Consider the following 20944-nt stretch of genomic DNA (forward strand, 5'->3'; position numbering starts at 1 on the left):
GGTCCTGTACAGCTGCAACATCACTTCACGACTCTTGAATTCAATCCCTCTGCTAATGAACGATAATACTCCATAGGCCTTCTTACAAACTCTATCCACCTGAGTGGCAACTTTCAAAGATCTATGTACATAGACCCCAAGATCCCTCTGTTCCTCCACCTGAGTAAGAATCCTACCATTAACCCTGTATTCCGCATTCTTATTTGTTCTTCCAAAATGGACAACCTCACACTTGGCAGGGTTGAACTCCATCTGCCACTCCTCAACCCAGCTCTGCATCATATCTAAGTCCCTTTGCAAACGACAAATGCCCTCCTCACTGTCCACAACTCCACCTATCTTCGTATCATCTGCAAATTTACTGACCCACCCTTCGACTCCCTCATCCAAGTCATTAATAAAAATTACAAACAGCAGAGGACCCAGAACTGATCCCTGCGGAACTCCACTTTTAACTGGGCTCCAGGCAGAATATTTACCATCTACCACCACTCTCTGACTTCGACCGGTTAGCCAGTTTTCTATCCAATTGGCCAAATTTCCCTCTATCCCATGCCTCCTGACTTTCCGCATAAGCCTACCATGGGGAACCTTATCAAATACCTTACTAAAATCCATGTACACTACATCCACTGCTCTACCCTCATCCACATGCTTGGTCAGCTCCTCGAAGAATTCAATAAGACTTGTAAGGCAAGACTTATCCCTCACAAATCCGTGCTGGCTGTCCCTAATCAAGCAGTGTCTTTCCAGATACTCATGAATCCTATCCCTCAGTACCCTTTCCATTACTTTGCCTACCACAGAAGTAAGACTAACTGGCCTGAAATTCCCGGGGTTATCCCGATTCCCTTTTTTGAACAGGGGCACAACATTCGCTACTCTCCAGTCCCCTGGGACCACCCCTGTTGACAGTGAAGACGAGAAGATCATTGCCAACGGTACTGCAATTTCCTCTCTTGCTTCCCACATAATCCTAGGATATATCCCGTCAGGCCTGGGGGACTTGTCTATCCTCAAGTTGTTCAAAATGTCCAACACATCTTCCTTCCTAACAAGTATCTCTTCTAGCTTACCAGTCCGTTTCACACTCTCCTCTTCAACAATACGGTCCCTCTCGTTCGTAAATACTGAAGAGAAGTACTTGTTCAAGACTTCTCCTATCTCTTCCGAATCAATACACAATCTCCCACTACTGTCCTTGATCGGACCTTCCCTCGTTCTCGTCATTCTCAGGTTTCTCACATACGCATAAAATGCCTTGGGGTTATCCTTGATCCTATCTGCCAAGGATTTTTCATGCCCTCTCTTAGCTCTCCTAATCCCTTTCTTCAGGTCCCTTCTGGCTATCCTGTATCCCTCCACTGCTCTGTCTGAACCCTGTTTCCTCAACCTTATGTAAGCCCCCTTCTTCCTCTTTACTAGACTTCAACCTCCCTCGTCAACCAAAGCTCCCTCACACGACCATTTCTTTCCTGCCTGATAGGTACATACATATCAAGGACACGTCGTATCTGCTCTTTGAAAAAGTTCCACATTTCCACCACATCCTTCCCTGACAGCCTATGCTCCCAACGTATGCTCCTCAAATCCTGTCTTACAGAATCGTAATTTCCCTTCCCCCAATTGTAAAATCTACCTTGTTGTGAGCACCTATCTCTCTCCATAACCAAGGTGAAAGTCACAGAATTGTGGTCACCATCACCAAAATGTTCACCCACTAACAAGCCCATCACTTGTCCTGGTTCATTACCGAGTACCAAATCCAATATGGCCTCCCCTCTGGTTGGACAATCTACATACTGCGTTAGAAAAGCTTCCCGGACACACTGCACAAACACCGCCCCATCCAATCTACTTGATCTAAAGAGCTTCCAATCAATATTTGGGAAGTTGAAGTCGCCCATGACTACGACCCTGTGGCTTCTGCACCTTTCCAAAATCTGTTTCCCAATCTGTTTCTCCACATCTCTGCTGCTATTGGGGGGCCTATAGTAAACACCCAACAAGGTGACTGCACCTTTCCTATTTCTGACTTCAGCCCATACTACCTCCAAAGGCAGATCCCCTTCAAACTTCCTTTCTGCAGCCGTTATACCATTTCTAATTAGCAATGCCATCCCCCTCCTTTTTTACCACCCTCCCTAATCTTACTGAAACATCTGTAACCAGGAACCTCCAACAGCCATTCCTGTCCCTCATCTATCCACGTTTCCGTGATGGCCACAACATCGTAGTCCCAGGTACCGATCCACGCCTTAAGTTCACCCACCTTATTTCTGATACTCCTTGCGTTGAAGTATACGCACTTGAGCCCATCTCTGTGTCCGCAAGTATTCCCTGTCAGTGCTACCTTCTCCACAGCCTCCCTACAGTCTTGGACATCCTGAAAAACAACTAACCTACTTGCTGGACTACAAGTCTGGATCCCATCCCCCTGCCAAATTAGTTTAAACCCCCCCGGAGAGTGCTAGCAAACCTACCCCCCAGGATATTGGTGCCCTTCTGGTTCAGGTGCAACCCGTCCTGTTTGTACAGGTCCTACCTTCCCCAGAATGCAGTCCAATTGTCCAAATACCTGAAGCCCTCCCTCCTACACCATCCTTGCAGCCACGTGTTCAACTGCACTCTCTCCCTATTCTTTGCCTCACTGTCACGTAGCACTGGCAACAACCCAGAGATGACAACTCTGTCTGTCCTAGCTTTTAGCTTCCAGCCTAACTCCCTGAGCTCCTGAATGACCTCCCCACCCCTCTTCCTACCTATGTCGTTGGTGCCAATGTGTACCACGACTTCTGGCTACACACCCTCCCCCTTAAGGATTCTGAAGACACGGTCCGAGACGTCTCGGACCCTGGCACCCGGGAGGCAACAAACCATCCGAGAGTCTCGCCCATGTCCACAGAACCGCCTGTCCGTCCCTCTAACTAGAGAGTCTCCTATAACTAGCGCTCTCCTCCTCTCCCCCTTTCCTTTTTGAGTCTCAGAGCCAGACCTCACGCCACAGACCCCTTCACTGCAGCTTACACCTGCAAGGCTGTCCCCCCCAATAGTTTCCAAAGCTGTATCCTTATTATTTAGGGGAACGACCACAGGGGAACCCTGCACTGCCTGCTTCTTCCCCTTCCCACCTCTAACTGTTACCCAGCTACCTCTGTTCTCTGGCGTAACTATGTCCCTGTAGCTTCTATCAATCACCCTCTCAGCCTCTCGAATAATCCTCAGTTCATCCAGCTCCAGTTCCACTTCCCTAACTCGTTCGGTGAGGAGCAGGATCTGACTGCATTTCCTGCAGACGAAGTCGGCAGGAGTATCGGTGGTCGCACCCACTCAAATACTAATCACTTACTTTCCCGCCCAGCTCTGCGCTCCAACCTCACTTCCGCCCAGCTCGCGCCGCTCTCTGCGGTGAAAGGTCTCCCGGGTTCGCTTTTACTCGGCCGCTGCTCCCACTCAAATGACCGTTGGTGTTAAAGGGTGAGTATTTATACTCACTGTTCTCCTTCCCGGCTGCCCCTCTGCTTGCTGTCACTTCCTCTCCTGCTCCCGCTCTTTCCGTGAAGAGAGAGAGAAAAAAAACACCGCTGCCCGCTTCAGGTAAGTAATTTTAAAACAAACTATCTTACCTTAGCTGTAGTCTCCTGGGTTCGCTTTTACTCGGCCGCTGCTCCCACTCAAATGACCCTTCTTCCTTGAGCCCCTATTGTAATTGGTCACAACAAATTTTATTTTAAAAGAATACTTGAAAACCTTTCATCATCCAAATCTATTTCTTTCAAAAGGACACAAACTCACCGTGATCTGATTGAGATTCTGCTCAGTGACCTCCTGTGGTTCCAATCACAGAATAATCATCCAGACCTGACTCTAATCACCACCTCTGATCAACTCTGGTTCACACACCCACCCCCTCTCTCTCATTGGGGGGGCCTATATTCAAGGGTGATTCCTGATTGGCTGTCAGGAATTGTCAATCATCATTGGTGATCCCTCTCCCTGGAGGATAAATTCAAATGCCTGCAGGAGTGAGGTATGGGTCTGTAGTTGTCTAGGTGATAGTGAGTGGGAATAGTGAAGATGCCCTCCCAAGTGTGTCAGAACTACCACAAGGACTGTGAGGATGCTGTTAACAAGCAGATCAACCTGGAGCTCTATTCCTCCTATGTTTATCTCTCCATGGTGAGGCTTGTGGACTTGAAGGTTCTATTTTAAAGTTGTGACTGTGATATAACTGTCTGGAGTGTCTAGGAATTTCCTTGGTCATATGCTTGAGCAAATTCAATATATTGAGATTGTTGGGTCTTTTTTTTTTCCCTGGATGCACTTAACCCTGAAGCCCTGTTGTAATTTTAGAATGCTCTCTGAGTTAGGGTCACTAGTTTTATTGTAACTCTGCACAGTGTAACCACTGGCAATTACCATCCTGCCTGCAGAGGCTGGTGTTGTCTTAATTCTCTTTTAGTTTATAGTCTGTTCAGGATATTGGTTTGGTTACTGTTTGAATTTTGTTCAATGCTGGTCTCCCTCCTATTGGAAAGATGTTGTGGAATGTTTGAAAGGGTTCAGAAAAGATTTACAAGGATGTTGCCTGGGATGGAGGATTTGAGCTATTGGGAGAGGCTGAACAGGCTGGGACTGTTTTTCCCTGGAGTGTTGGAGGCTGAGGGGTGACCTCAAGTTGATAGAATCATGTGGGGAATGGATAGGATTGACAAAGCCATTTCACTGTGGTATGGAAGCCCAGAACTAGAGGGCATAGGTTTAGGGTGAGAGGGGAATGACATGAGACCCAAGGGGCAACTTTTCCACTCTGGGTAGTATGTGTATGGAATGAGTTGCCAGAGGAAGTGGTGGAGGCTCGTACAATGGCAACATTTAACAGCCATCTGGATGGGTATATGAATAGGAAGGGTTTGGAGCCATACAGGCAGGTGGGACTAGATTGGGTTGGGATATCTGGATGGTGTAATGAGTTGGACTGAAGTTTGTTTACGTGCTGTACATCTGACTCCATAACGAATCTCTTTTTCAAAAAACTTTCTCTGAACCAAATGTATTGAATTTAAAAGCTGCCCAAATAATGAAGCTGTTGTCTTTTGTTGAAGATGAAGTGAGTTTGGTTATTGTCAGGAAAGGTGGTTAAATGGGTCTTTTTTTTTCACTTGAAATGTGAATGATCTAAAAATAGCACAGTCCAGATTCTGTGCAGAGTAGATAGTAGGACAGTGTGGTTATTCAGGTGGGTGAGGTTGGTAATCAGGTAGCTGACTGAGATCTCTGCCTGTTAGTCATGTTCATGTCCTGTGTCTGGTCAATGATCTCTCGAGCATCCAGTACTGAACAACAATGTTTCTAACCTGCAGTGCAGGGATACCTAGTGGTTGTCTCCAATAAGGACCTTCTCGGTACTCTGCCACACTAGCGCACTGCCTCCCTAAGATACAGGCCAGGGGTTGCAGTTGGTGTTTTTTTATTTTTTCAGATCCTCATTTCTGGGAGGTCAAAATGTCTGCTATTCTGATCACAATCGACAGATGACATTCTGCTTTTGTCACTCACTTCAATTAATTGGAAGGGAATTAAAATGGTGGATGGGTCACTTTCTGATTGTGCCAAGGATGAAAGTAATGCTTTCTTCCCACTTTATCTCCACTTGCAGTCCTCTTACTTTGACCGGGATGATGTTGCCCTGCGTCACTTTGCTGAGTTCTTCAAGGAGCAGTCCCATGAGGAACGGGAACACGCTGAGAAACTGATGGCATTCCAGAATAAACGTGGAGGCCGAGTCCTCCTGCAGGATGTCAAGGTTGGCTTCTGTAAACTTTGGAGATTCCAGTGTTTTGTGTGAACTCCAATTGACTGGTATCAGTCAAATCTGTTGAGCCTCAAGACTGAATAAATACAATATGAATTGGAGATTGTATTGGTGAGCAATGCACTGAATTGGAGACTATTTTGCACTTGTGAAACAGCAATAGGCAATTGGGATGATCCAGAATACTGGATGGAGAGAATCATTCTCATGTAAGAATGATAAACGATATAACCTCCAGCTATCAATTCCAATGCCCCCCTCCTGAGGTAAGAATGAGAGAATCCATAGGGGTGGAAGGTAGCAGCATCTCCAAGATGTTTCTAATGGGCTGATCAAAAGGGATAGAACAGTAAAGCAAGGAATTACATTTGGATTATACCTTTTCAAAATGTGCTTTCACAGTATGGTATGTTTCTAAATTTTAAGCTCTGGGAACAGTGACATCTCAAGGAGTCAGTAAAATCTAACTCTTTGGAATAATGGACTGATCTGATGTAGCCTGTGATCCACCTGTCTGAGTTGAGCTGTTTATTTTCTCTCCTGACTTCCCTTCTTCCAGAAGCCAGAGCAGGATGAGTGGGGCAATGGTCTGGCGGCAATGCAGAGAGCTCTGCAGATGGAGAAGGATGTGAACCAGAGTCTGCTGGATCTGCACAAACTCTCCTCTGGCCACACTGACCCTCATGTGAGTTCTTCATTTTTTTTCTCTCAACATTTGGCAGGAAATTATCTTTGTTTACTCCTTGGTTGGGTGGTGGGTGGGTTCCAATTCTAATCTGCCTACCTCCTGCAGGCTGAAATCATAAGCTTTTCAACAGGCATCCCAGAGTGCACCTCTCCCCCTTCACAATGTGGGGGAGATTTCCCACATCTGTATTGGGACATCACTTTTTTCAGGTGCATGGTTTGTTCCTTGAGGCTAATCTTTGTCTCCTCTTCCAGCTGTGTGACTTCCTGGAGAGGCACTACTTGGATGAGCAAGTGAAGATGATCAAGAAGCTGGGAGATCACATCACCAACCTGAAGAGACTGGGAGCCCCTGAGAATGGCCTGGGAGAGTACCTGTTTGACAGGCTCACCCTGAGCTGAGTGGGATTCAAGGACTCCATTTGTTGGACATGGTGACTTCATTCTAGTGGATGACTTTGGTTGTGCTCTGCACAAAATTAAAATAGTGTTCACCATGGAACGGAGTACTGTGTGTAACTACTTCGTTTCATTGGGTTCTTGGGGTTTTGATGTTTAACAGCTGATTATTAAATCCTTTTTTCTCAACCTTGTTTCGATGCTTGTCCCAATAATTTGTTCTGTTTTATTTCTGTGTAGAGGGATTTTTGGACTAAGTGAGCAATTCTCATCATTGGAAATTCCACAACAGCTTAAGCTTTTTAGCTTGTAAGGAATACTCACTATCTGCCTGTGCTCACTGGAACAAGGTTACAGCAACAGCCTCTAGTCAACAGTTAGAAATCTAATCCCAGTCCAAATGTTTGACACAACTGCTATACTCTGAGCAATTCTTTCAACTTTTTTAAAACTGAAGCAAAAAACTGGCTGCTGCAACTCAGGAAGAAGACCTGCTGGGAAAACTTGGGTTTGGCAGTATGTGGGGCGTGAAATCAGTTGAGAACAGTTGCTAGACCTGAAATACTGATTTTTTTTTTTTTTTCTCTTGCAATAGCTACTGTTTTCCAGCTATTTGGTTTGATGTTTAGATTCTGATTGGTTAAATCATCTAAAATTGCTCCTCTTACAAGAATATAAAGATTGAATATCTTGCTTGGAGGTACACTACCTTTGACTGTTCTTGGATAAGCTATACTTGTTTATTTATGGTGGTTTTCCGAAGCTGGGAAATGGTTTCTCTCATCCATGTTTCAGGCTGGAGAATGAAGATTCTGCTTTTTGATTGGCATCAGTGTCTCTAGTCTACTTGGCTAATAACTATCCTCTGTGAGGAAATGCAACAGTGCCTACCTTAACCCCCCCATGGGACAAATATAGCAATTCTGTTTTTTCTGCTCTTGCAATGCAGGGGAGTCAAATGCTGAAGGCAGCTCTAGGACCAGAGTAGCATTTGCAGGATTGTGTTCCAATTATTTTTCCTTTCAACTTTCATGAAATCAGCTCTCCTTCAACTATACTCTGCATGGGGTGTGGAGTCACTGTGACATTGACCTATTTCTTAGGGAAATCTAACAGGTGACTGGTACTGATCGGGTGCATCATAATCATAGCCCATGATAGAATAAGGGGGTCACTAAATAACTCGGTTATGACTGATCAATCATCATAAGGCTACACTGTTCATTTTTCTCAAACTGAACTGAGATAAATGGGGCAGGTGGGTGTCTTTGGGGACTGGGGAGACAGTGTTTCCCATTTACATTGATAGAATTTCCAATGTCCGCTACAAATGTAAACTTTGGTAATTTACACGTCAATACTATTGGGATTGAAAATGCATAATGTGCTTTAAATTTGCACACACGGCTCGGTCAAATGTTCTTTTTCCAATCTCCCAGTGTGCAAACAGAGAGTCCATTTTGCAGGCTTGAGCAGGCTCTGAATGTTGATATTAGAAATGATGCTCCAAGTGATAAGGCTATCTATGGATTTGGTTATGTTCATCAGTTCTCAGGTGGTGGTGGTTCCCTGTGTGCATTTTGATTTTTGGGCTTGAGTCTTTTAATTTGGAGGATGGATGTTATCAGTTTCAGTTTGGGGAAAGACAAAGTAGCCACCTTTAATGATTTCATTGACAGGGAATTTCGTGATCATTGCTGGGGAATTGGCTTGGGAGGGGGGTTGTCAGTCTTTATACGGGGGAGTGTACAAACAACACTCCACGATCTTGACACCCTCCACTTCAAAGCAACCCACTTCATTGGCACAATAGCCACCAACATTCATTCCTTCCACCCACTGACACTTAACTACTGCAAGGTGTACCATCTACCAAATGCTGTAGGAATTTGCCAACATGTTCCAAACCCATAACCACTCCCATGTAGAAGGAAGAGGGCAAAGATACATAGCAACTCCACCCTTGCACGTTTGTCTCTGAGCCACTCACCAGTTTGACTCAGGGAAATATATCGCTGTTCTTCCTCTGTTGCTGAGTCAAAATCCTGGATTCCTACCGAACACGATTGTGGGTCTACATCTACCAAATGGACAACAGCAGTAAGTCAAGAAGAAAAATCACCACCACCTTGACAAGGGTAATTAAGGATGGGCAATAAATACTGGCCTAGCCAACAGCACCCTCAGCCAGGGAGTGAATTAAAACTAGCAAGATCTGATTACTTTCCCCAGGGAGAGGCACTGGGAGCCATAATGTTTCATGAGGTTCGACAATGTTATCAATGAAGGGCCATCAATAAAATGATGACTCTACATCAGGTGACACATGACCATGAGAGCAGAATGTTCAAAGTTTAATGGAGTGGACGAGACTGTCAGATACAGGACACTGAGGGAAGTGTAAAGTGATCCACTTCTGACCAAGAAAGACAATTCACAGTGTTTTACAAAAGGTGACGTCTTCTGCTTGTTATCAAAACTAATGATCAAAATGAAATTATTCAGACAATTGGATACAAATGTGGTAAACTGATGTAAAAACACAAAACAAAGGGATGAGCATAATTGAAATGTTTATGGTGATAAATGGATTTGACAGAGTAGATAGAGGGGAACTGTTTCTTCACAATGGGTCAAATAGAACTGAAGATGTGGAATGGGATTAGAATCTTCACATTAGAACTAAACTGTCCAGGATAATGTTCGGAATGGCTTCTTCACACGAAGGATAGTGAACGCACACACACATGCACAAGCACACAAAATTACAGCTCACAACACTGACACGGTGCTTCACAGAATGTAGAGCCAGCTCAAGTGGCAAGGAAATGTCGATTTGTGATCTCCCTCCTGCTGTAGCCTTTACCCACCCCCGTGGTTAGCAGACAAGTATCTTCTGCCTGGATAGATGGCCGTTGAGGATTTGATTTCCATTGCACTTTACCGGGATCCTCCCCTCTGACCTTACCATCCTGGGTGGCCCTGCCAGGAGGTGGAAACCTCTTGAGGTATCTCTCTCAGACTCAACGGGACACTCGAGGCCCTCCATCACAGCGAGGTGACAATCCACAGAAAGGTCAGTCAGGAGATAGAGGCAGGGAAACACTGTTCAGATGCAGATCATCCACAGAATCACAGAATTGTTATGGCACAGGAGGAGGCCATTCAGCCCGGTTGTTTTCTCATGAACCTGTCCAGAGATGTTATCAGACACCTCTGGAGCAGGTAGGGTCTGGCACCCAAACCTCCTGGCCCAGACAGAGGCACACTACCCCAGTGCTACAAGACCCTTACTACCCAGGTTATTGAAACATAAAATTAGAGAAAAAAGGAATGGGAGTCAGCTGTTCACCCTTCCACCATTCCATATGATTATGGCTAATCATCTAATTCAGTACCATCTTCCCATTCTCCATCCAACATTTTGATCCCTTTCGCCCTAAGAGCTGTACCTAACTCCTTCTTGGAAACATTCAATCTTTTAGTCTCAATGTTTTCTGTGGCTGAGAATTCCACAGGCTCCCCACTCTCTGGGTTAAGACATTTCTCCTCATCTCAGTCCTAAACAGCTTATCCCATGTCACTGCACTTTCCCCCTCCCCCTACCCCCGACCCCCGACCCCCGACCCCCGACTCTGAACTCCCCACCATTGAAAACTGCACATCTTTCTCTCCCATTTTCAACACAACAGGCTGAGAAACTGACTCCCCTTCTTCCTTGAGCCGCTCTTGCAGTTGGTCACAACAAACTTTATTTTAAAAGAATACTTGAAAACCTTTCCTCATCCAAATCTATTTCTTTCAAAAGGACACAAACTCACTGTGACCTGATTGAGATGCTGCTGAGTGACCTCCTGCGGTTCCAATCACAGAATAATCATCCAGACCTGACTCGAATCTACACCTCTGATCAGCTCTGGTTCACACATCCACCCCCTCTCTCTCATTGGGGGGCCTATGTTCAAGGGTGATTCCTGATTGGCTGTCAGGAATTGTCAATCTTCATTGGTGATACCTCTCCCTGGAGGATAAATTCAAATGCCTGCAGGAGTGAGGTATGGGTCTGTAGTTGTCTAGGTGATAGTGAGTAGGAATAGTGAAGATGGCCTTCTAAGTGTGTCAGAACTACCACAAGGACTGTGAGGATGCTGTTAACAAGCAGATCAACCTGGAGCTCTATTCCTCCTATGTCTATCTCTCCATGGTGAGGCTTGTGGGCTTGAAGGTTCTATTTTAAAGTTGTGACTGTGATATAACTGTCTGGAGCGTCTAGGAATTTCCTTGGTCATATGCTTGAGCAAATTCAATATATTGAAATTGTTGTTGGGTTTTTTCCCCCTGGATGCACTTAATCCTGAAGCTCTGTTGTAATTTTAGAATTCTCTTAAATTATAACTTGCCTCTTGAGTAAGGGTCCCTAGTTATATTGTAACTCTGCACAATGTAACCACTGGCAATTACCCTCCTGACTGCAGTGGCTGGTGTTGTCTTAATTCTCTTTAGTTATAGTCTGTTCACGACATTGGTTTGGCCACTGTTTGAATCTTGTGTTCAATGCTGGTCCCCCTCCTGTTGGAAAGATGTTGAAAAATGTTTGAAAGGGTTCAGAAAAGATTTACAAAGATGTTGCCTGGGATGGAGGATTTGAGCTATTGGGAAAGGCTGAACAGGCTGGGGCTATTTTTTTTTTTTGTTTCCCTGGAGTGTTCGAGGCTGAGGGGTGACCTCAAGTTGATAAAATCATGTGGGGCATGGATAGGATCGACAAAGCCATTTCACTGTAGTATGGAAGTCCAGAATTAGAGGGCATAGGTTTAGGGTGAGAGGGGAATGTCATGAGACCCAAGGGGCAACTTTTCCACTCTGGGTAGTATGTGTTTGGAATGAGTTGCCAGAAGAAGTGGTGGATGCTAGTACAATGGCAACATTTTAACAGCCATCTGGATGGGTATATGAATAGGAAGGGTTTGGAGGCATACAGGCAGGTGGGACTAGATTGGGTTGGGATATCTGGATGGTGTAATGAGTTGGAGTGAAGTTTGTTTACGTGCTGTACATCTGACTCCATAATGAATCTGTTTTTCAAAAAACTTTCTCTAAACCAAATGTATTGAATTTAAAAACTGTCCAAATAATGAAGCTGTTGTCTTTTGTTGAAGATGAAGTGAGTTTACTTATTGTAAGGAAAGGTGGTTAAATGGCACTTTTTTCACTTGAAATGTGAATGATCTTAAACAAAAAAGCACAATCCAGATTCTGTGCAGAGTAGATAGCAGGACAGTGTGGTTATTCAGGTGGGTGAGGTTGGTAATCGGGTAGCTGACTGAGATCTCTGCCTGTTAGTCATGTTCATGTCGTGTGTCTGGTCAATGATCTTTCTCGCATCCAGTACTGAGCAGGAATGTTTCTAACCTGCAGTGCAGGGATGTCTAATGGTTGTCTCCAATAAGGACCTTCTCAGTACTCTGCCACACTAGCACACTGCCTCCCTAAGATACAGGCCAGGGGTTGGAGTTAGTGTTTTGTCTTTCAGATCCTCATTTCTGGGAGGTCAAAATGTCTGCTCTTCTGATCACAATCGACAGATGACATTCTGCTTTTGTCACTCACTTTTCAATTAATTGGAAGGGAATTGAAATGGTGGATGGGTCACTTTCTGATTGTGCCAAGGATGAAAGTAATGCTTTCTTCCCACTTTATCTCCACTTGCAGTCCTCTTACTTTGACCGGGATGATGTTGCCCTGCGTCACTTTGCTGAGTTCTTCAAGGAGCAGTCCCATGAGGAACGGGAACACGCTGAGAAACTGATGGCATTCCAGAATAAACGTGGAGGCCGAGTCCTCCTGCAGGATGTCAAGGTTGGCTTCTGTAAACTTTGGAGATTCCAGTGTTTTGTGTGAACTCCAATTGACTGGTATCAGTCAAATCTGTTGAGCCTCAAGACTGAATAAATCCAATATGAATTGGAGATTGTATTGGTGAGCAATGCACTGAATTGGAGACTATTTTGCACTTGTGAAACAGCAATAGGCAATTGGGATGATCCAGAATACTGGATGGAGAGAATCATTCTCTTGTAAGAATGATATACTATATAACCTCAGCTATCAATTCCAAGGCCCCTCTACAGTGGTAAGAATGAGAATCCATAGGGGTAGAAGGTAGCAGCATCTCCAAGATGTTTCTAATGGGCTGATCAAAAGGGATAGAACAGTAAAGCGAGGAATTACATTTGGATTATACCTCTTCAAAATGTGCTTTCACAGTATGGTATGCTTCTAAATTTTAAGCTCTGGGAACCGTGACATCTCAAGGAGTCAGTAAAATGTAACTCTTTGGAATAATGGACTGATCTGATGTAGCCTGTGATCCACCTGTCTGAGATGAGCTGTTTTTTTTCTCTCCTGACTTCCCTTCCTCCAGAAGCCAGAGCAGGATGAGTGGGGCAATGGTCTGGAGGCAATGCAGAGAGCTCTGCAGATGGAGAAGGATGTGAACCAGAGTCTGCTGGATCTGCACAAACTCTCCTCTGGCCACACTGACCCTCATGTGAGTTTCTCATTTTTTTTTTTCTCTCTCTCCAAAAGTTTGGAAGGAATCTGTTTACTCCCTGGGGGGACAATTCCAAATCTAATCTACCTGCCTCCTACAGGCTGAAATCCAGAAGGCATCCCTGATTGTCCCCCTCCCTCCCCACAATGTGGTGGTGATGGTCATGTCTGTAATGGGGTGTCACATTCAGGTGCATGGTTTGTTCCTTGAGGCTAATCTTTGTCTCCTCTTCCAGCTGTGTGACTTCCTGGAGAGGCACTACTTGGATGAGCAAGTGAAGATGATCAAGAAGCTGGGAGATCACATCACCAACCTGAAGAGACTGGGAGCCCCTGAGACTGGCCTGGGAGAGTACCTGTTTGACAGGCTCACCCTGAGCTGAGTGGGATTCAAGGACTCCATCTGTTGGACATGGTGACTTCATTCTCGTGGATGACTTTGGTTGTGCTCTGTACAAAATTAAAATAGTGTTCACCATGGAACTGAGTACTGTGTGTAACTACTTCGTTTCATTGGGTTCTTGGGGTTTTGATGTTTAACAGCTGATTATTAAATCCTTTTCTCTCAACCTTGTTTCGATGCTTGTCCCAATAATTTGTTCTGTTTTATTCGGCTGTGTAGAGGGATTTTTGGACTAAGTGAGCAATTCTCATCATTGGAAATTCCACAACAGCTTAAACTTTTTATTGTAAGGAATACTCCCTAACTGCCTGTGCTCACTGGAACCAGTTTACAGCAACTGCCTCTTGTCAATAGTTTAAAATCTAAATGTTTGACACAACTGGTATACTGAGCACTTCTTTCAACTTTTAAAACTGAAGCAAAAAAACTAGCTGCTGCAAATTAGGAAGAAGACCTGCTGGGAAAGTTTGGGTTTGGCAGTATCTGTGGCATGAAATCGGTTGATAACAGTTGCTAGACCTGAAATATTAATTAGTTCTTGCAATAGATACTGTTTAGACCTGTTTTCCAGCAATTTGGTTTGATATTTAGACTCTGATTTAGCTAATCATCTAAAATTACTCCTTTTTTACAAGAATATCAAGGTTGAATATCTTTTGACTGTTCTTGGATAAGCAATACTTGATTGCTATATGGTGGTTTCCCAAGCTGGTTTCTACATTCTATGCTGGAGAATGAAGATTCTGTTTTTGATTGGCATCAGTGCCTCTTGTCTACTTTGGCTAATAACTATCCTCTCCGTGAGGCAATGCAACAGTGCCTACCTTAACCCATGTGGGACAATTATAGCAATTCCCTTTTTACTGCTCTTGCAATCCAGGGGTGTCAAATACTGAAGGCAGCTGGTGCAAAGAAAGCTATAGGACCTGAGTAGTATTTGCAGGCTTTTGTTCTAATTTTTGTTCCTTTTAATTTTCATGAAATCAGCTCTCCTTTGATTATACTCTGCATGGAGTGTGGAGTCACATGTAGATCACTATGGCATTGACATATTTCTAGGGAAGTCTAACAGGTGACTAGTACTGATCGGGTGTATCATATTCACAGCCCATGATAGAATAAGGAGGTCACTAAATAACTCGGTTATGACTGCTCAATAATCATAAGGCTACACTGTTCATCTTTCTCAGATTGAACTGAGATAAATGGGGCAGGTGTGTGTCTTTCGAGACTGGGGAGACAGTATTTCCCATTTACCATGGTATTCTATAAATGTCTATGACAAATGTAAGCTTTGGTGTTTTACCGTCAATACTAGTGGGATTGAAAAGCCAACACAACCACCTTAATGATTTCATTGACAGGGAATTTCATGATCACTGATGGGGAATTGGCTTGGGAGAGGGGCTGTCAGTCTTTATAATGGGGAGTGTACAAACAACACTCCACGATCTTGACACCCTCCACTTCAAAGCAACCCACTTCATTGGCACAATAGCCACCAACATTCATTCCTTCCACCCACTGACACTTAACTACTGCAAGGTGTACCATCTAACAAATGCTGTAGGAATTTGCCAACATGTTCAAAACCCATGACCACTCCCATCTAGAAGGAAGAGGGCAAAGATATATAGCAACACTACCCTTGCATGTTTGTCTCTTAACCACACACCCTTTTGACTCAGAAAATATATTGTTGTTCTTCCTCTGTTGCTGAGTCAAAAGCCTGGATTCCCTACCTAACACGATTGTGGGTCTACCTCTACCAAATGGACAACAGCAGTAATTCAAGAAGATAAATCACCACCACCTTGACAAGGGTAATTAAGGATGGGCAATAAATACTGGCCTAGCCAACAGCATCCTCAGACAGGGAGTGAATTAAAACGAGCAAGATCTGATTACTTTCCCCAAGGAGAGGCACTGGGAGACATAACATTTCATGAGATTCGTAAATGTTATCAATGAAGGGCCATCAATAAAATGACGACTCTACATCAGGTGACACATGACCATGAGAGCAGAATGTTCAAAGTTTAATGGAGTGGATGAGACTGTCAGATACAGGACACTGAGGGGAAGTGTAAAGTGATCCACTTCTGACCAAGAAAGACAATTCACACTGTTTTATAAAAGGTGACATCTTCTGTTTGTTATCAAAACTAATGATCAAAATGAAACTATTCAGACAATTGGATAGAAATGTAGTGAACTGACGTAAAAACACAAAACAAAGGAACTAATTTAATATTAGTCCTGACCTGAAAGAGGTTCAAATCCCTATGGATGAAGGTTCTTTGTAAAAGTGTCAAATTCTGGTTCAACCACATCTGGAGTGCTCAGTTCGGGTATTAATGGTGCAGCCCTGAATTTCTGAATGAACTCAGAGATAAAGAGCTGGTTAAATGACATCAACAGTTTGCCCACAATCCTCAGGGTAGAAAGTTAAGGGATGAACATAATTGAAATGTTTATGGTGATAAATGGATTTGACAGAGTAGACAGAGGGGAACTGTTTCTTCACAATGGGTCAAATAGAACTGAGGATGTGGAATGGGATTAGAATCTTCACATTAGAACTAAACTGTCCAGGATAATGTTCGGAATGGCTTCTTCACACGAAGGATAGTGAATGCACACACACATGTACAAGTACACAAAATTACAGCTCACAACACTGACACGGTGCTTCACAGAAGGTAGAGCCAGCTCAAGTGGCAAGGAAATGTTGATTTGTGATCTCCCTCCTGCTGTAGCCTTTACCCACCCCCGTGGTTAGCAGACAAATATCTTCTGCCTGGATGGATGGTCGTTGAGGATTTGATTTCCATTGCACTTTACCTGGATCCTCCCCTCTGACCTTACCATCCTGGTTGGCCCTGCCAGGAGGTGGAAACCTCTTGAGGTATCTCTCTCAGACTCAATGGGGCACTCGAGGCCCTCCATCACAGCGAGGTGACAATCCACAGAAAGGTCAGTCAGGAGATAGAGGCAGGGAAACACTGTTCAGATGCAGATCATCCACAGAATCACAGAATTGTTATGGCACAGGAGGAGGCCATTCAGCCCGGTTGTTTTCTCATGAACCTGTCCAGAGATGTTATCAGACACCTCTGGAGCAGGTAGGGTCTGGCACGCAAACCCTCTGGCCCAGACAGAGGCACACTACCCCAGTGCTACAAGACCCTTACTACCCAGGTTATTGAAACATAAAATTAGAGAAAAAAGGAATGGGAGTCAGCTGTTCACCCTTCCACCATTCCATATGATTATGGCTGATCATCTAACTCAGTACCATCTTCCCATTCTCCATCCAACATTTTGATCCCTTTCGCCTTAAGAGCTGTACATAACTCCTTCTTGGAAACATTCAATCTTTTAGTCTGAAATGTTTTCTGTGGCTGAGAATTCTACAGGCTCCCCACTCTCTGGGTGAAGACATTTCTCCTCATCTCAGTCCTAAACAGCTTATCCCGTGTCACTACACTGTCCCCCCCGACCCCCGACTCTGAACTCCCCGCCATTGAAAACTGCACATCTTTCTCTCCCATTTCCAACACAACAGGCTGAGAAACTGACTCCCCTTCTTCCTTGAGCCCCTCTTGCAGTTGGTCACAACAAACTTTATTTTGAAAGAATACTTGAAAACCTTTCCTCATCCAAATCTATTTCTTTCAAAAGGACACAAACTCACCGTGACCTGATTGAGATTCTGCTGAGTGACCTCCTGCTGTTCCAATCACAGAAAATCATCCAGACCTGACTCTAATCTACACCTCTGATCAGCTCTGGTTAACACACCCACCCCCTCTCTCTCATTGGGGGCCTATGTTCAAGGGTGATTCCTGATTGGCTGTCAGAAATTGTCAATCATCATTGGTGATACCTCTCCCTGGAGGATAAATTCAAATGCCTCAGGAGTGAGGTATGTGTCTGTAGTTGTTGAGGTGATAGTGAGTAGGAATAGTGAAGATGGCCTCCCAAGTGTGTCAGAACTACCACAAGGACTGTGAGGATGCTGTTAACAAGCAGATCAATCTGGAGCTCTATTCCTCCTATGTTTACCTCTCCATGGTGAGGCTTGTGGGCTTGAAGATTCTACTTTAAAGTTATGACTGATATAACTGTCTGGAGCATCTTGGAATTTCCTTGGTCATATGCTTCAGCAAATTTAATATATTGAGACTATTGTTGGGGTTTTTTTTTCCCTCCTAGATGCACTTAACCCTGAAGCCCTGTTGTAATTTTAGAATTCTCTTAAATTATAACTGGTCTTTTGAGTGAGGGTCCCAAGTTGTATTGTAACTCTGCACAGTGTAACTACTGGCAATTACCCTCCTGACTGCAGAGGCTGGTGTTGTCTTAATTCTCTTTAGTCATAGTCTGTTCAGGACATTGGTTTGGCTACTGTTTCAATTTTTTTTTGTGTTCAATGCTGGTCTCCCTCCTATTGGAAAGATGTTGTGAAATGTTTGAAAGGGTTCAGAAAAGATTTACAAGGATATTGCCTGGGTTGGAGGATTTGAGCTATTGGGAGAGGCTGAACAGGGTGGGGCTGTTTTTCCCTGGAGTGTTGGAGGCTGAGGGGTGACCTCAGAAGTTGATAGAATCATGTGGGGCATGGATAGGATCGACAAAGCAACTTCACTGTGGTATGGAAGTCCAGAACTAGAGGGCATAGGTTTAGGGTGAGAGGGGAAAGATGAGACCCAAGGGGCAATTTTTCCACTCTGGGTAGTACGTGTATGGAATGAGTTGCCAGAGGAAGTGGTGGAGGCTAGTACAATGGCAACATTTAACAGCCATCTGGATGCGTATATGAATTGGAAGTATATGGGCAGGTGGGACTAGATTGGGTTGGGATATCTGGATGGTGTAATGAGTTGGACCACTTTTTTTACGTGCTGTACATCTGACTCCATAACAAATCTTTTTCAAAAAACTTTCTGCAAACCAAATGTATTGAATTTAAAAGCTGTCCAAATAATGAAGCTGTTGTCTTTTGTTGAAGATGAAGTGAGTTTACTTATTGTAAGGAAAGGTGATTAAATGGCTTTTTTTTCACTTTAAATGTGAATGATCTAAAAATAGCGCAGTCCAGATTCTGTGCAGAGTAGATAGTAGGACAGTGTGGTTATTCAGGTGGGTGAGGTTGGTAATCGGGTAGCTGACTGAGATCTCTGCCTGTTCGTCAACTTCATGTCCTGTGTTAGTTAGTCAATGATCTCTCTAGCATCCAGTACTGAGCAGGAATGTTTCTAACCTGCAGTGCAGGGATGTCTAATGGTTGTCTCCAATAAGAACCTTCTCGGTAATCTGCCACACGAGCACACTGCCTCCCTAAGATACAGGCCAGGGGTTGCAGTCAGTTTTTTTTTTTCAGATCCTCATTTCTGGGAGGTCAAAATGTCTGCTATTCTGATCACAATCGACAGATGACATTCTGCTTTTGTCACTCACTTCAATTAATTGGAAGGGAATTAAAATGGTGGATGGGTCACTTTCTGATTGTGCCAAGGATGAAAGTAATGCTTTCTTCCCACTTTATCTCCACTTGCAGTCCTCTTACTTTGACCGGGATGATGTTGCCCTGCGTCACTTTGCTGAGTTCTTCAAGGAGCAGTCCCATGAGGAACGGGAACACGCTGAGAAACTGATGGAATTCCAGAATAAACGTGGAGGCAGAGTCCTCCTGCAGGATGTCAAGGTTGGCTTCTGTAAACTTTGGAGATTTTAGTGTTTTGTGTGAACTCCAATTGACTAGTATCAGTCAAATCTGTTGAGCCTCAAGACTGAATAAATGCAATATGAATTGGAGATTGTATTGGTGAGCAATGCACTGAATTGGAGACTATTTTGCACTTGTGAAACAGCAATAGGTAATTGGGATGATCCAGAGTACTGGATGGAGAGAATCATTCTCTTGTAAGAATGATAGACTATATAACCTCCAGCTATCAATTCCAAGGCCCCTCTTCAGTGGTAAGAATGAGAGAATCCATAGGGGTGGAAGGTAGCAGCATCTCCAAGATGTTTCTAATGGGCTGATCAAAAGGGATAGGACAGTAAAGCGAGGAATTACATTTGGATTATACCTTTTCAAAATGAGCTTTCACAGTATGGTATGTTTCTAAATTTTAAGCTCTGGGAACAGTGACATCTCAAGGAGTCAGTAAAATCTAACTCTTTGGAATAATGGACTGATCAAATGTAGCCTGTGATCCACCTGTCTGAGATGAGCTGCTTTTATTCTCTCCTGACTTCCCTTGGTCCAGAAGCCAGAGCAGGATGAGTGGGGCAATGGTCTGGAGGCAATGCAGAGAGCTCTGCAGATGGAGAAGGATGTGAACCAGAGTCTGCTGGATCTGCACAAACTCTCCTCTGGTCACGTGGACCCTCATGTGAGTTCTTCACTTTTTTCTCTAAACATTTGGCACGAAATGATCTTTGTTTACTCCTTGGTTTGGTGGTGGTGTGGGGGGGAGAGATTCCAATTATCATCGACCTGCCTCCTGCAGGCTGATAGCGTAAGCTTTTCAACAGGCATCCCAGAGTGCACCTCTTCCCCCCTCCACAATGTGGTGGAGATTTCCCACATCTGTATTGGGACATCACTTTTTCAGGTGCATGGTTTGTTCCTTGAGGCTAATCTTTGTCTCCTCTTCCAGCTGTGTGACTTCCTGGAGAGGCACTACTTGGATGAGCAAGTGAAGATGATCAAGAAGCTGGGAGATCACATCACCAACCTGAAGAGACTGGGAGCCCCTGAGAATGGCCTGGGAGAGTACCTGTTTGACAGGCTCACCCTGAGCTGAGTGGGATTCAAGGACTCCATTTGTTGGACATGGTGACTTCATTCTAGTGGAGGACTTTGGTTGTGCTCACTACAAAATTAGTGTTCACCGTGGAACTGAGTACTGTGTAATTTAGCTTCGTTTGGTTCTTGGGGTTTTGATGTTTAACATCTGATCATAAATCCTTTTTTCTCAACCTTGTTTCAATGCTTGTCCCAGTAATTTGCTCAGTTTTATTCTGGTCTGTGGATGGGGATTTGGGGTATGTGAGCCATTCTCATACTGGAAATT

The 20944-nt window shown here is 44.2% G+C and overlaps 2 protein-coding genes across 2 annotated transcripts; both read left to right on the plus strand.

Annotated features, from left to right (window-relative positions):
• The first annotated feature begins 4077 nt into the window (after positions 1-4077).
• LOC140489016 (ferritin heavy chain, oocyte isoform-like) lies at positions 4078-6925 on the plus strand. The gene is made up of 4 exons (XM_072588247.1): positions 4078-4179; positions 5660-5806; positions 6375-6500; positions 6758-6925. Exons 1-4 carry the CDS (start codon positions 4078-4080, stop codon positions 6902-6904), a joined length of 522 nt encoding a protein of 173 aa, XP_072444348.1. The 3' UTR covers positions 6905-6925.
• A 2063-nt stretch (positions 6926-8988) lies between these two features.
• On the plus strand, positions 8989-20695 carry LOC140489125 (ferritin, higher subunit-like). Its single transcript, XM_072588359.1, has 7 exons — positions 8989-9001; positions 11017-11105; positions 12614-12760; positions 13326-13451; positions 19420-19566; positions 20135-20260; positions 20528-20695. Exons 1-7 carry the CDS (start codon positions 8989-8991, stop codon positions 20672-20674), a joined length of 795 nt encoding a protein of 264 aa, XP_072444460.1. The 3' UTR covers positions 20675-20695.
• The last annotated feature ends 249 nt before the right edge of the window (positions 20696-20944 follow it).

Source organism: Chiloscyllium punctatum, chromosome 18, assembly GCF_047496795.1.
Source record: "Chiloscyllium punctatum isolate Juve2018m chromosome 18, sChiPun1.3, whole genome shotgun sequence".
Taxonomy (NCBI): domain Eukaryota; kingdom Metazoa; phylum Chordata; class Chondrichthyes; order Orectolobiformes; family Hemiscylliidae; genus Chiloscyllium; species Chiloscyllium punctatum.